The sequence below is a fragment of the Enoplosus armatus genome, chromosome 9 (assembly GCF_043641665.1).
Source record: "Enoplosus armatus isolate fEnoArm2 chromosome 9, fEnoArm2.hap1, whole genome shotgun sequence".
NCBI classification, from domain to species: Eukaryota; Metazoa; Chordata; class Actinopteri; order Centrarchiformes; family Enoplosidae; genus Enoplosus; species Enoplosus armatus.
In genome coordinates this window covers 4,626,960-4,642,183 of record NC_092188.1, presented here as the reverse complement: position 1 = coordinate 4,642,183, position 15,224 = coordinate 4,626,960, and the positions used below count along the sequence as shown (strand labels likewise).

The 15,224-nt window shown below is 42.8% G+C and overlaps 1 protein-coding gene across 1 annotated transcript in view; it reads right to left on the bottom strand.

Annotated features, from left to right (window-relative positions):
* The window catches only part of LOC139290785 (raftlin), a 79,773-nt gene extending 64,771 nt beyond the window's left edge, over positions 1-15,002 (bottom strand). Inside the window, exon 1 of the mRNA XM_070912647.1 lies at positions 14,855-15,002. Coding sequence (XP_070768748.1) covers positions 14,855-15,002 — 148 coding nt within the window. The remainder of the gene's footprint in view (positions 1-14,854) is intronic.
* Positions 15,003-15,224: the final 222 nt, after the last annotated feature.

Genomic DNA, 15,224 nt, shown 5'->3' with positions numbered 1-15,224 from the left:
CTCTCTCTCTCTTTCTCTTAGGAATTGCCTCCATCACCAGACTTCAGGCTGACAGGAGGCCTCCAGAGTGCGTTTTGTCCGCTCGACGCCACCTCCTCCGCTGACAGCCCTCAGTTGCTTGGAGACGCCGCTTGAGAGACAATCTGTGGTAAATGAGCAGGTTGTTGATCAAAGCCCACGACGGCTCCACTGCTGCGTTTTCAACAGCGCGCTGCTCAGGCGCCGTGCACCACTCTGACTTCCTGTTCTCTGCTAACTACAAGTTGCGGGCTTTTTCCATACAGTACACCCTGACATTAGCCTCCTGTCGAAAATCACATTTGAAGCGTTTTCTGCCGAGACGCGCCGCCTTGATTGGGGGGGTTTCTGCCATTAGCATTGCAAAAGAGTGCAAATTTGAATTTTAAAACGTGGGGTTCTGCGATGATTAAGTTCTCTGACAGGCTTTGGATGTTTTAGTGGCACCGTGGGTCTGCCATTAGATGCTTTGTGCTGTTGATTGTGGTGCATAATTTAGTCTATACTCTGAAGACAGCAACCAGGGCAAACTACCCGTGTTATTATTGCTGTTACCTTTCAGGCAAAAAACTGAGATCAGTGTCAGAGAGGAAAAGAATATTCACAACTTCGTTTGTTTTGAGTGTTTTATAAATTCAGAAGTATTTTGAGGACTGCTACAGATGATTATTTAAAGTGGTGGCTGTTACGGCAGGTGTGCGTGTTGGTAGTGGTGGAAGCAGTATTCAGGTCTTCAGTTCAGGCCTTTACTTAGGTAGCACAACCACAACCACATGTAAAACTCTTCCATTACAAGTTAACTAAAGGTGCTTTTAGACAGCAAGCACTTACTGTGTCTGCTGCACAGCAATGTCTGTGTTGTGTATTTTGAATGGCGGCAGCAGGATGCAGCTACGCCACAGTGGCTACCGGCTACATCCAGTCCTACTAACAACCTGTACCATACGCCACAGCCTGATGGTTCAGCAGGTTCAGCGAAGCAACATCCTAAACTGTTTATTGATCCAGACCAGATAATCAGGTGCATAAACTCAGATACCAAAAAAAAAAAAAGCAAGTAAAAAAAAGTGAAATCATCATCAACTCGCGAGCAGCAACACTCAGCATGTGTGCATTCACAAGAGCGACAGCCTCCCTCTCTCCCCGCCTTCAGGGTGGTGCCATCGTGTTTGTTCACACTGGAAAAGACGGAGGTGGCGGCAACCTCTCACTGTCGGAAAGTACCTTAAAAGTACATAAGTGTTATCAGGAAGATGCTGCTAACATATCTGTGTCGCAGCAGGTAGAGCTGGTTATTTACTAATCGCAGATTCCCCGGGCTTCTTCTGTCCGTGTGCCAAAGTGGCTTTGAACAAGACACTGAACCCCATTTGCTTCCGATGGTTAGGCCACTGCCTTGTGTGAGTATGTGTGTGAATGAGAGGCAAACTCTAAAGCTCTTTGGATAAAAGCACTATATAAAATGCAGCCCATTTATTACTCCATATCAAACCTAAAAGTACTCATTATGCAGGAAGAATGTCCCTTTTTGTCTTTTATATCATTATATTTTATAATATATAAATAGATTATTGTTACTGATGCATTTATGTGGATGTGTATGTGTGCTACTTTTATACTGTTGGGTAGTTTAATGTACTATGTGATGATGCATTGTAATTTAAATACTCTATATAGTTTTAAATACATAATCTGCAAAGTAAGTAATAACTACAGTTAACAAATACATTTTGTGGACTAGAAGTATAACGTAGCATGTGCATTGAAGTGCAACACTTGAGTAACTGCTTAGTTACTGTCATCCCTGCGTGTTGGCGTGCTGTGACGTAATAGAGGGCATATCAACGTTTGCATGTGTGTTTAAAGTAAACACGGGGGGAGAGACAGGCTCTAAAAAGAAACTGAAGCAATGCGGACTTGGACACACACGCTTACTTAAAAACACTCTTACACCCAGCCTCAAGCCCTTGACATTCCTCCAGTTCACCCGTTGAAATGTCTGCAGTGAGAGCTGTGTTTGCCTCTCTGACGGGAGAAGAACCTGACATGTCACTTCAGATACTCTGCTGGCAGAAAGATCGTCCAAACTACCTGTCTGGGAGAAGTTCAGTGTCAGTGTCGAGTGAAGGCGAGCGTGGGAGTGTCAAAGGTAGCTTTGGGACATCACAGTTTACTACTGGATGTGTTGTGATCCAGACTCCAGGAAACATCTGGGAACTTGTACATGTAGGAGCTCACTTGTCACATTCCCTTCTTTCCTCTGACATCTGAGCCAGACTTTTACTGCATGAGATAGTAGTTATACCTCGGATCCTTTCTCCTGGTGATGCTGTACTATTGCGTGTGTGGGCAATAAAAACTGAAAAAAAATCAAATTTTCAAGTGGGTGAGTTGTACAAAATCAAAAAATTAGATGTTGGAAGCAGCAAAAGAAACTGCCAACCCAGCAAAAACAATGACATCCACAAAAAGTAAAACAACCAATATTTTAAAAGCAATCAAAGTGCAGAAGATGGACTGTCTGGGGACAGACAGCAGAATATTTAGTGGTCAATGTGCACAGGTCAATCAAAATGGACCTGAAAGGACGAAAGGGGCCCCTGATCAAAGGCACCCATAAAGCCTCAGTGTAACTCATATGTTTCTCCTTTTTAAAGACTCCACCAACCAACTGTTCCTACTGTCTGTTCCACTCTTACAGCCTAAAAATAACAACAAAGTGTGAAATGGTTTCAGCCTTGCAAATTGCTCTTGACTGTGAAACTGTACAGGAGCTCTGGTGACCTGTTTGTTGCAGAGCAGAGCAGTTTAAAGTCGGTATCTGGGCCTTTTCTGCCTGGAGTCTCTAAACATTACGCTCAGGACCATCTTCTTCTTTTACTCCACACCCCCAAGCTTTCAGTGTCCTCATTATTCAGGCTATACCTTCACACCTGATCCAATCATTGTATTTAATATGTGTTGCAATAACACAAGCCAAATGCTCCTGTTGTGTGCAGCAGTGGAGGGGAGTGTCCAAGGTCAGTGCAGATCAGTTGGATAGTCCCGGCAGAGACATATTGTGTTGATATAAATACTTATACAAATAAAAGAGCTGTTGCTCAGTACTACAGAGTATTGACTATTGAGATTTTTTGTTTATAATGAGCTATAGAAATTGCAATTACTCTATCCAGGAGTTTATCGCAAAAACAAATGCAACACCTGCCACATAGTGCACTAAAATTGTAACTGAAACATAAAAGGTGCAGTGGTTTGGGGTCCTTTTTGAAACCAAATATTTTATATTGCACACACACAGATCAGGTGTTAATGCAGCCTTAGAATAAAGTCCCTGCAAAGTCAGCACCATAAGCTACAGGACCAAGTAAGCCTCGAGCACCAAATCCCTATTGGACTGAGCAAGGCTGACTTTATTTGTAAGAGGAAGATTGTGTTATTTGTTCTTGCAAATGTTATATACTCTCACTTTAACCTTCAAATGAAAGTAGAACTAAGTTTGAAACCCAAGCTGATTCAATTCTTTTAGAGTTAGCATATCTAAGTCGGGGACACCTGTCCAATGGTCACCTTGGGATACATAAGACATTTAAGATTTAGACTAAACATAAAATATATTATGCAGATATTAAATAAATTAAATATGCCTTAACATTTCCTGGCAAGTGTAGACTGTTTTAATGTCATTGTGCTCAGGGGAAAAAAACATCCATCACATTGGACATAGATGACATCAATGATCAATATCCGGTACACAAGAGTCTACGGCCACGCTAGCAGCTCTGTGAGGCTGGACAGCTAAATGCTCGTCAGCAAGCTATCAGGTTCACAATGACAAGGCTAACATGCTAATGTTTAGCAGGGAGAATGTTTACCATAATCATGTCTTAGTTTAGAGTGTCAGCATGCCAACAACTTAGCAGTAAAGTCCATCTGATGGGAATGTCATTAGTTTTGCAGGTATTTAGTCGTATATACCGTATCATATTTCTATGATATTTCTAGTCTAGATGAGAAGTCAGGAAATGACCAAAGTTATTATAGTTCCTCTTGAGGGGAACATGAATGTCAGTAAATTTCATAGCAATCCATCCAATAGTTGTTGAGATGTTTCAGTCTGGACCACAGTGGCGGACTGACCGACTGCCAGATCAACATTGCCATCCTCAGAGCCACGTTGTTAGTGCAACAAAAAAAAAAAAACAATTTCATTTCAGCCTTTCATACTTGCAAAACAATATATCATCTAATTCTAATTCAGACTTCGCGCGGAGGAATATGGATGGATGGTTTCAGACAATTGAGAGTTTCACTGGGCTGCGTTGGAGGGCCATGGGGAACCAGAGACCGAGCGTATGCTAATAGAAACACAGTGCTAATCCATCACCCAGTCTCTTCAGAAGTAATTAAGTCAAATTATAGACGGCCCTGCACCTTAATCCCCCTCCAGATGGGGACCCTGCTGAGCAACAGGTGGCCTCTCTTCATACGAACCTGCATCCCACCACTGTCATTTGAATCCTTGGAAACAATGGTGGACCCAAAGAGCCAGACACCCGCGTGAAATATGAGACGGGTGTGTAATTATGACGGAGTGAGAGTACGTGTGCGATATCTATTTCATAATTAACAACCTACTGTGCCTCTGTGACACCTGTCTCTGTCTTTTGTCCATGATTGTAACAATAGACTGAAGAAGAGATGCACAATAATGGCACATTTTCATGATTAAGAAAGTTCAAGTCATCGTGTACTTTTTTTCAAGAGTAGAACAAAGAGTGAATGCCAGTTTGCATGCACATAACTTTATTTTTTGGGGGAATTTAATGAGAATCGTATTTTAATTTCAATGAGATAAAGATTTGCTGTCAGCAGATTTCTAAAAACGCAGATATTCTATGATGAAAATTAATAAAAATGTCTTAAACATTCTGCTGGCACAACGTGACCAGTGCACTTTATTTCCGTAGCAGGTGATAGCTTCTGCACAGTGTGTTTACACATATCATCATGCCGTCTAAACTCTACCTATCACTGCTATCACCTGTCGTCACAGAAGAATAGAGAATTATACGTCCACGTTGCAGCAGGGGACAGTGAACTCTGATTGCTTTCCCCCTCGTCTCTCTTCCCACACCGACAAATCGCTTTCTGCATCCCACGTGGGTGTAAGTGCAATCAAACTGTAACGTGCACGCAAATTGACCCCAATCAGCACCCTATTTTTGAATGCCACCCCTCGATGTAATGGGTTGAAAACACAAGCAGGTTTAAAGCGTCTCCATTCCCGTTCCGACAATGGCTTTGGGCAAATTGTTAGTCCACGCTTGCAAGAATGAAATCACATTAAAGGGCTGCTGGGCCACTGTGTACACAGCTAGTTGAAGCTCACAGTGCTGTCTAGAGATGCTGCTCTCATCATCGCAGCTTTCAAAAGAGTCAATTCAGCTTTGCTCAACAAACATTCTCCCTGAATTTCTCACCCCGTTTGTCTTATATACACTTACATAAAACAGCTGCCTTTTTTTTCACTTATTGATGCCATGAGTTTCGTAGGACTTACTGGAGAGCTTGTTTCTGAGCAAAGAGGGTCTAGCGGGGGCGGGGGGGGGGGCGGTGCGGCAGAAAGAGGCACACTGCTTCTGCCAATTCGTACTAACAAGAAGGAACTTCAAACATGCTTTTGAAAAATGCTCGGCTTCAAACTCCTAACACGTCCAGAGCGGTGGGAGGGGCTCACATAACTTCAGAAGGCCTGGAAGTCTCGGCTGGAGCTGGTTAATGGCAGTGGGAATAGATTTGGCGCAAGGAGAAAGAGAACCACAACTGTCTGCAAAAGGACTGTAGGGATATCAGTAAATCGCTGTTTCATGGTCTCTCATCTATGCAGGAGATCCAACACTCTGAAACTGACTAAGACAAAGCGTTAAAGGAAAAACAGAATCATTAAGTGAAAGAACCCGAGAATTCTGCCCTTTTACATCAATGCAAGAATCATTCCAGAGATGTAGAGGCTAAACGCAAAGCCTCTTAATTACAGTTTTATCTATTAAATATTGTCCCTTCTGAGTCTTAATAGAAAAAAGCTCCTGCGCATGCACTAAACCTCATCTAAGCAAAGCTTTGTTTTGTTGTCAGTGTCTATTATTTTGGAGAACTGAAGACTTTCACATTCAGATAACTGCTACTGAGAAATGACACCTATTCTAACAAAGTGATTGATGGCAGCTATAAATAAAAGTGAAAAGCAAACTGGTTACTATTAATGTTATAAGTCATTCTTCATACTTAGAAAGCTGTTGTGTTTTTGAGGAGAGAAAGATATTTGTTGTTTTTAACTGCTGAGTTTCACGTTGCGATATGTTTCTCAAAATGAATTTGTGGCATTTTTTAAACAAATATCAAACGCTTTATTAAAAAAAGGACGTAGCTTCTCCTACCTGTGTGCAAATCCATTTGAAAAGGACACAGAGTTTTACAGGAGGAGCAATGTATAACTTTGAACGGAGGGGAGGCTGCTGAGAATTTAATTATTCATTTTCTTCCTCTCAAGAAAAAGTGTGAAGATGTTGAGAGTGGGCCTTGTAATGTCATTGTGTGGATACTTCCTGTCGGGAGAAAACTCATAACTCAGATTTTGATGATTGCTTGTTTTCACTTCAGTCTGGAGATCACACGGTTCCTTTTATGAGCTGAGAAAATTGTCTGAGCTCTTGAGCTCATAAAATTATTTCTCAACGCCTGGAGGAATGTCAAGTATGCGTTTTCCTAAAGCTGAAGTCGATATCTGAGTTTGCACACAAGAATGATTTTTTAGGTGGTTTAACGTCTAAAGGTTTGTCCGCTAACTGACATCCGAGATCTGACGCTGAACCCAAAAAACATCTTTTGCTTTGACAACATAACAACGAAACCGCCCACTTGGCAGGAAGTGAGATCAAGGCTGAGGTCACTTCCTGCACATTCTGCTTGTGCGGCCTCACAGGCTTCTTAGAGGAGCATCTAACAATAGCTGCGACCGCGTGGAAAGGTCCTCTGTTTCTCTCCACACATACACAAATACATCTGTTCCTCTTTGGGAGGGGCTATCAGGGCCGGGCTGAAGGCCGGCGGAGGTGTTTTGTTAAATTTAGATTGTTTGCTCCTCTGCTGTGGAGACCCTGATTGCATTTCAACACAATCAATACTGGCATATTGGATCTGAGTGAGATGGCAATAAGAGCCAATAAAGCTTTGAGGGGGCGCTCGGGCGTATTGTCTGTCAGACGGGCAGGAAAAAAGTGGAGGCCACGTTAGAAGAGGCAATAAGCAGGCGGACTGGATAAAACACAGCAGTGTACAAACACACCTAAACACTAAACAAACCAACACAGGCCCAGACACAGAGGCTCTGAGACTAAAAAGACATGTCATCCAAATACATATGTACATACCAACCATACACACCACACACACAGTCTCTATCTCGGTTTCTATCTTTCTCCCCTCATTTCCTCTCTCTTCAAGACTTATTTACTCATCTCATGACGCACGCATGGTTCCCCACCCACATGCAGAATCTCAAAAATAAAACCCAGCCTGAGGAGGCATTTTATTTTTTGTTTTTTTTTGCTGAAGCACTGGGGCGGTTGATGACAAGGTCGTTTAGAAAGCGCGATCATGACTGGAATCTCAGAAATCTCCAGGGAGGTGCCCCCGAAGGTTTACCAAACTTAAAAAAATGTCTCTGAATATAACTTATTGTGGTACGTCAGCTTTCTTTTATTGTTTTTCTCTTATTCCCCGACCTCCTGACCCTCATTTTGTATTCCTAACATCCCATCTCCCACAACAACAACTGGCATCCAGTTGAGAAACCTGTAACACCCTCGCCGTGCAGGCCTAGAACAACCTGAATTAAATCATGAGGAGAATATTTCTCTGAGCAAGGGAAATTGCATTTGCTGCCACACCATACACATACACCGCGTACTGGAAACTGAGTTCAGTTAACTGCAATAACAAAGCCTTCAGACACAGGAAATAGTCTGCACAGAATACGAAGCATTACAAGGAAAGCTAATCTTAAACATACTGCTGAGCGAGAGACAGGGAGGGAGGGAGGAAGAGGAAGGAACGGAGCAGTTTCCTGTTGCTGAAAACTTTGTCAGCAGTTGCGGCCGTTTGAAGCTCAACGAATGGAACCTGCTGAGCTCTGGCTCTGTCACACGCCTAAAATGCTGCTCTGACATCTTTGTCTCAGCAAACGATGACTTGGCATTTTGCTGCCTGACTTGCTCTAAACAATACAAGTGGCATCCACTTAGTATTCCACTAACTACGGGTGGAGGCAGAAACAAGAAGCAGCGACACCAGACTGAATTTGTACTGTCGGTTTGGACGGCAGCTGATGCATATTTCATGAACATTTCTAAAAGATTCCACAATTTACCGGTAATCACATTGAATACCTTCATCAGGAGCGCTCAGTGTGCGACGACAGGCCCGTTCCAAAGGAGGTCCAGATTATTAATTCAGTATTTTCCCAATACATAATCACCACTTGCCCGTTTCGATTTCTCAAACCATCAGAAACACATTTCCCATTCAACTCCAGGCCTGCATCTAATTTACAATCATGTTTTGGTTTGAGCTACGCGGCCACACCCTGGGCAGCGGGTACATAATGGAAATATAATGTAAAAACCAGATGACCGTGAATTCAGTCTTCAATGTCATTCTCCCCTTCAATAACTGCGATTCAATTCCACCTCTCAAGCTGAGGAGCCAGGGGATAAATCCCGGCTCCCCCGCCATCCGAGGACTAATCTCCCCTCGGAAAGCCACTCTGGCGCGCGACGTTCCTGCTGACCTCACCTGCAGCTCGGTCTTATATCTGAGAGGAGTGACGGGGGGGTGGGGGGGTGAGCCTGCTCCTGCGTGTCACTCACCTACCGCCACTGCTACAGCTCATATTAACAAGGGGACTCGGGGCGCCGGGGGGTTTTGCATATAAATGACGTGTCTAGCTTCTGAGATGATATCAAACGCTGTCTGAGCCTGTGTGTGTGTGTGTGTGTGTGTGTGTGTGTGTGCATGCGCAGGCCTCACATGTCTGCTCACCGGCTTTGATGTCAAGGGCGACATCTTTATATTTCCAGTATTCCCAACCTGCCTGCCGAGAAGATGCAACGTGTTGAGCGTGTTTTTTTTTGTCATTTTGTCCTGACATTTTTAACTTTTCACAATCACACTTTGGCAAATAAGATTCACGCCACACACCCTTCATTTTGTTGTGCTTGTGTTTACGTTGAAATGGCTTCTTTCCACACCATCTAGCACAGCAACAGCGAGGCGCTTTCTCATAACGTAGGTTCATGATCTCAATATCAAACAGACTCTCCGTTTTCTTTTTCTGCGGCTCTTGCAGAGGTGATTCAATGGTAGCAGAGAGACCATGAAGCTGAATACATGCTCCAAAATGATACAGCAACACGAGGCAACAACTCATTGGTGAGCTGACGCTGATATTTAGTGCAGATGAGGTTTATTACCTCCAGCTTTCCACCAATTTACTCTCCCTTTCATCACTGTTTCTGCAGTGAAAGGTGTTATTTTTGTACATTTGGTGGCTGGTTAGTAGCCTGCGGGGCAACTGTGGTGGCAGTTGCAGAAAGCTATGATCTAATACTGTGGCAAGAAATTATTACAAATATTATTCACAGTGCAGTAGCCATAGTGGAGTGAACTCAACATAATGAGGGCGTATTTCCCAAGAAGAGGGAGGTGAAGGGGAAGCAAAAAGTCTGCCTCAATTTTGTCCCCAGTTTAAAAATGCTGATGCAGAACATGTTTCTGCTGCTTCTGGTACATTATTTTCTTCAAAGAAAGCCTTTCTCTTATTATGCAAAATTACACAGTGACAGTGATAATGGTTCCTGAATTAGACGTGAACAAAATAAAAAAACAATGTCCTCCCACAGTTGCTCCTGTTTTGCATATGACAGTGTTGTTGTTTCTGATGTTGCTTACAGGATCAAACAAACATGGATCAATTGTTTTGTGTCGCAACACACAAAGTAATTGATTGACGTAATCATATTACTTGTTTGCATAACATCAATGTATGACATTACTGTTTCATTTGCACACGTTAAGTTGTGATATGAAGATTCGCCTGCCTCATCAAGAGTTTCTGAGTTGGGGATAAAGTGGACAAGAAAACCAACAAGGAGTGAATTTACATTCATCTACAATCAAAATTCCTAAAGAATGATCATTTTAGAGTGTGTGACACCACTAGTGGCATTTACAGGATAATTGGCACATTGCATTTCCCTTCATTTTCCAAGATTCTCTCGCCTCGGTTGCTTTAAAAACATCACAACTACCTTTCAGAGAGTGACATGTGACCACAAACAAGAATCAACAAACGTTTCCTGGTCAGTTTTACTGTGACGTACTGTGGCACGCTGAAACGTAGCAGCACCACAAGAACAGAAGTGTCATAAAGTCATCAAACTGACTCTAAAGTTTGCTAACATTAGCTAATATTAGCCACCATAAGCTACTGGTCACATCAGACCACGTTAGGCTCTATAAGTGTATTGAGTTGAGCAAGGGTGGGCTTTATTGCTTATTCAAATAAACGTTTTCTTTGTAGGAGGAAGATCATGTTACTTATTTAAAAAAGTTATATAGTCTCGCTTTAAAGGTACCCTTTGGAGTTTTCGACCTCTAGTAGCGCTATGGTGCAACATTTTGATGAATCGGTCAATATTTGTATCTTGTGCACACACACGAGGACGCAAATGACACGATACAATAGACGCCACTGTGCGACAGGGGGCGCTAACGAGAGGAAGACCGCTAGTTACCAAACATAGATGTAAACAATGCAGGTTTCAACTTTTAACGAGACAGCTTTGTAAATATTTTATGAGGAGGAAAATGCATTCAACAGGATACACTCGATGTGTTTTGGTGAGGAAGAGTTCATGTAAACATCTCTTCTGTTCAGAAGAAAAACTCCACAGGGTGCCTTTAAGGAACGAGGAGACTAGTTTATTTTCAAGAAGCACAATTCACCATTTTTGGGAAAAGTATGTGCAATGATCCAAACACTGTTAGTAAGTAGCTATACTATACTGGTTTCAGCTGTGAGCCAATTGTCCAGTAAAAAAATGATCACAGATTTGTGTTGCAGCTCACACTGCAAGTATCTGTATTTATGTGCAGGCCCTACAGCTCTACCAGAGACTATTTCCATATTCATCATCTTTGACTGTGTCTTAAATATTTCACAGGTTTCCTGTAGAAAAAGGCCACACATGAATCATTACCTACACTTACATACCTGGTACAGGGTAATTACAGCCATGAGTAACACGCTAACCCTTCAACCCGAAAATCTGCTGATGCAGTGAAATGATTCAGCCACTGGGACTGTGAGACTAACACACTCTGATTCCTCAAACTTAATGTGCGCCTATGGGAAAAAGGCAGACACACACATACGCACACACACTCATATTTTTAAGAGATGAACAACAGGGAAACATAGACAGAGGCGCACTGACAGTGACAGAGAGACAGAGTAAGGGGAAACTGATTACAGTAAGTACCAACCCCCACCATTGCAGAGAATACTTGAAGATAATAATATGGCCATGAGCCAAAGACACACACACACACACACACACACACAATTCAACAAAAGGGAGGCACCCCTGCACCTCCTGCCTCCCCTCCTAGCCCCGCCCTTATGTCAGGTCCTGTACGAAGCAGGATGGAAAACCCGCCTGGCCCCCAGACGCCCACGATCCGCTTCACCTTCATCCATCTAGTCTAGTCAGCCTGACAAACTAATGGAGACTAATCAACTGTCAGGGCGAACACGCCGCGCACTACATCTCCCGGCTTCCCGTACCCACCCACCCCCTCCCCCACCGCCGTCACCAAACTCCCCTCCCACCATCAACTGTAATGAGCAGACAGAGTGATGGCTATATATAGCACCCTGAGCACACACACATACACACATACACACAAACACAGCACATTCATTTCCCATTTGCTCACCCTAACCTTTATGACCTCCATTATATTTTTAACCTTAATCTAATCCTAATTCTACACCTAATCTTAAATTCACCTTGACCTTAACCTCAGTGATCATATACGTCTTCTCAGCAGCTATCGGCGGCTCAAAAAGTCTGTAGAAGTTGGCCGATGACATTACACTAGTTTTTAAATCAATATATTTGACAGCTTCCTGCTCCTGGAGGAAGGATGGACCTCAGTGTGTTTACCGGCAGTCTAATAATTAGGTTATAATCATTATAAGAACAATACCTTTGATTATTGCAGCTGTCATTTAACACCATAACCAAGTGACCTTACTAATAGTCTAATAATGGAGCTGCTCTTTGAAATGACTCTGGGTATCGATAAGCTTTAGTCTGGCCCCTTTTTTTATTTCAGTTCTGTGGGCAAGCTGCAGAATGGCAATGAAGTGAACTGAAGAGCCTGAAAAATGACGTATGGTACGACTAGTGGTGGGTTGAAGAGGAAGGGGGTCTACCTTTTAGGGGGGGGGGAGTTAGCAAAATGACTTTCCTGTTACAACAGCATCAGGAATATTGGTTGTGTTAAAGTGCTTTGTGAATTCATTAGTATTACACACTTAATCGGGATATTTTACGGTAAACAACCTATTTGTATGCATGTAAACATACTGACTGCGTCTCATCAGACAAGCAGAACATGTTACACACGTGTGTTCAAGTATCAGCATGCAGCCAATTTGCGCCAAATGCTTTGGGAGTCAATGTATAAATGCTTACATTTGTTGTTTCTTTTCACATTTCGTAAACTTGTGAACACAACACTGATATATTATCACCTTTTAAGTTGATATGCCAAACTTGTTAGCAAACAGTTGCTTATTTACACATCCGGCCGTTACGGAGCAACGTTATTATTCATGGGAGTCGTGATTCTGGACACCTGGTGAGTGTGAGTCCAATGTTCACTCTCAGTTAGCTCTGTTTCTGGTCTTGACCAACTCCTGAGGGAAATATCAGGCTCTTTTGCTGCTAAAAGCTGCTGCAGCCGATAGCGACGCTGCGAGAGCAGTGAGATACAGCCAAAACAGTAAAGCTGTGGGTCGGACAGCTAAACTCACTGTAAAGCTCCATAAAGCCGAGAGGAGCTGCAGATTGTGGTGATAATTCTCTGCAGGTTCATCACTCTGAGCGACCCCCTTCACATTGTCAGTCATTTGAAACATTTTGTTTTAGAAATATTGATTAAAGTCACCGTGAATAAAATGCCTAGAATTAGATTTAAAAAAGTTGTCAAAACTTTTGATGCCAATGTTTATCAATGAATTGAACCTAAACTCACCTAGCGTAACTCTAACCTTTCGTAGTTTAACCTGATTTAACCTAAACCTAAACCTAAATAATGTCTACATCTAAACCTTACCCAGCCTAAAACTCTAAATGTTTTGTCTTAAACCCCAGCTTTCTTTTAGGCAAATCATCTGCCTTTGTTGGAAAATTGGGTCATTTTAAGTTTAGAAGACAACAACACAAACACACATATGAATACTCCTCCATACACATTAACACACACACACAAAGGAGCCCCCAAGCCATTATTTAGGTCTTGGCATCTCAGGAAGCAACACCCACCTTCCATCTCATAAACACCTCAGACTGAGGAGAGGAAGGAGAGGAGGGGGCTCTACCGGCCTTTTCTGTGTGTGTGTGTGTGTGTGTGTGTGCATCAGTGGAGGGATGCTATCTTTGAAAAGGGAACTGATTCACTTCCATATTTTCATCCACAGCACAGGGAGCCTCAGATTGTGTTTGACTGTCAACAACATCTTCATAGTTAACTTGTTTACATGTTTCCAGCTCAGCAGGCTGGTCAGAGTGCAGAGCCAGTCGGGTCAGTCTCTCACCAACTGAAACTAGCTCAAACAACAGTTTTTTGTGAGGATCAAACCTGTGACCTTCAACAAAACAACGTCTCTACCCACCCAGGCCACCGTTTGCCTTGTTTGCATCCCCTGTTAGTGGGTTGCACTCTGTGCCATACATAATTGATGGGCACCAGCAGGATGTTTGGCGTGGATTGGACTGGAAAATTCTATATCATTAGCACAACGTGAAAGCATGACTGACTAATTGTCAGAAACTAAATTACAACAGTGGCTGCTATAGAGGGAGCAGCCGCTAATTAACACTCCATCATTACAAGAAAATCCTGATGAAAATTACAGCCAGTGTGCTGTTATTCCATATACATGAGTGATAGATTTCTTCTGCGTCTGAATCCTCAATGTTTTTCGACTGGGGACGTGCAGGTATAATGGCATTTTTAGAGGGGGTGTAGACAGATTAATCACACTGGAGGTAGCAATATTCAGTAAAATACTACACACACAGCACAACAGAGTTGTTGATTGCGGTGTAGATCAGCTTCTTGCAAAACGTGTGAGTCATATTTCCGTCTTATCACGCAGAGGTATGATGCAGCAAAATGCCAAAGGCTTTGAGCTATTCATATAATTTCAACTGTGCATGTGGAAGGGCCAATAATTTAGATTTTTACGACCCAACAGCAAAAAATTACCATAACATATCTGCAAATGGGGGCTGTGGGGATTACTGATCAATAGCTACTATTGCTATGACGAGATTTCTGGCTTTTAGTGCTGAACTTGGTGGGCTATAGTATTATATATTAGGAGGAAAAACTCCCACTAAAATGAAAAGGATTGGTGGTTGTCCCAAAAACATACTAAGTAGATAAACCGCATTTCAATTGGCAGAAATTCATGTCTTACCATCTTTACCGATGAGGAAGTCCAGGTAGCGGTAGGTGTAGGCTACGCCCACCTTGGTCTCCACCTGTGGTCTCTTCAGGGTGGAGTAAATCTTCCCTGGACTGCACTCCTCCGACGTCGGCTTCATCTTACGCAGCCCGCAGCCCATGGCTTCACAGTGTGTCTGTCTCTCTGTGCACGAACCCTGCCAAGCAGACAAAACAGACTGAGTTTCATTGTCACTTGTGTGTCTCTGTGTGAAGCCAGCGAGTCAGCGAGTCAGTGACTGAGTGCAGGTCCGTTAGCGTAGCATGTGTGGTGCTGTAACCTGTGGTCAAAGTACTCAGATCCCGTGTTAATATAAAAATACTTAAATGCTTTTTAACTACAA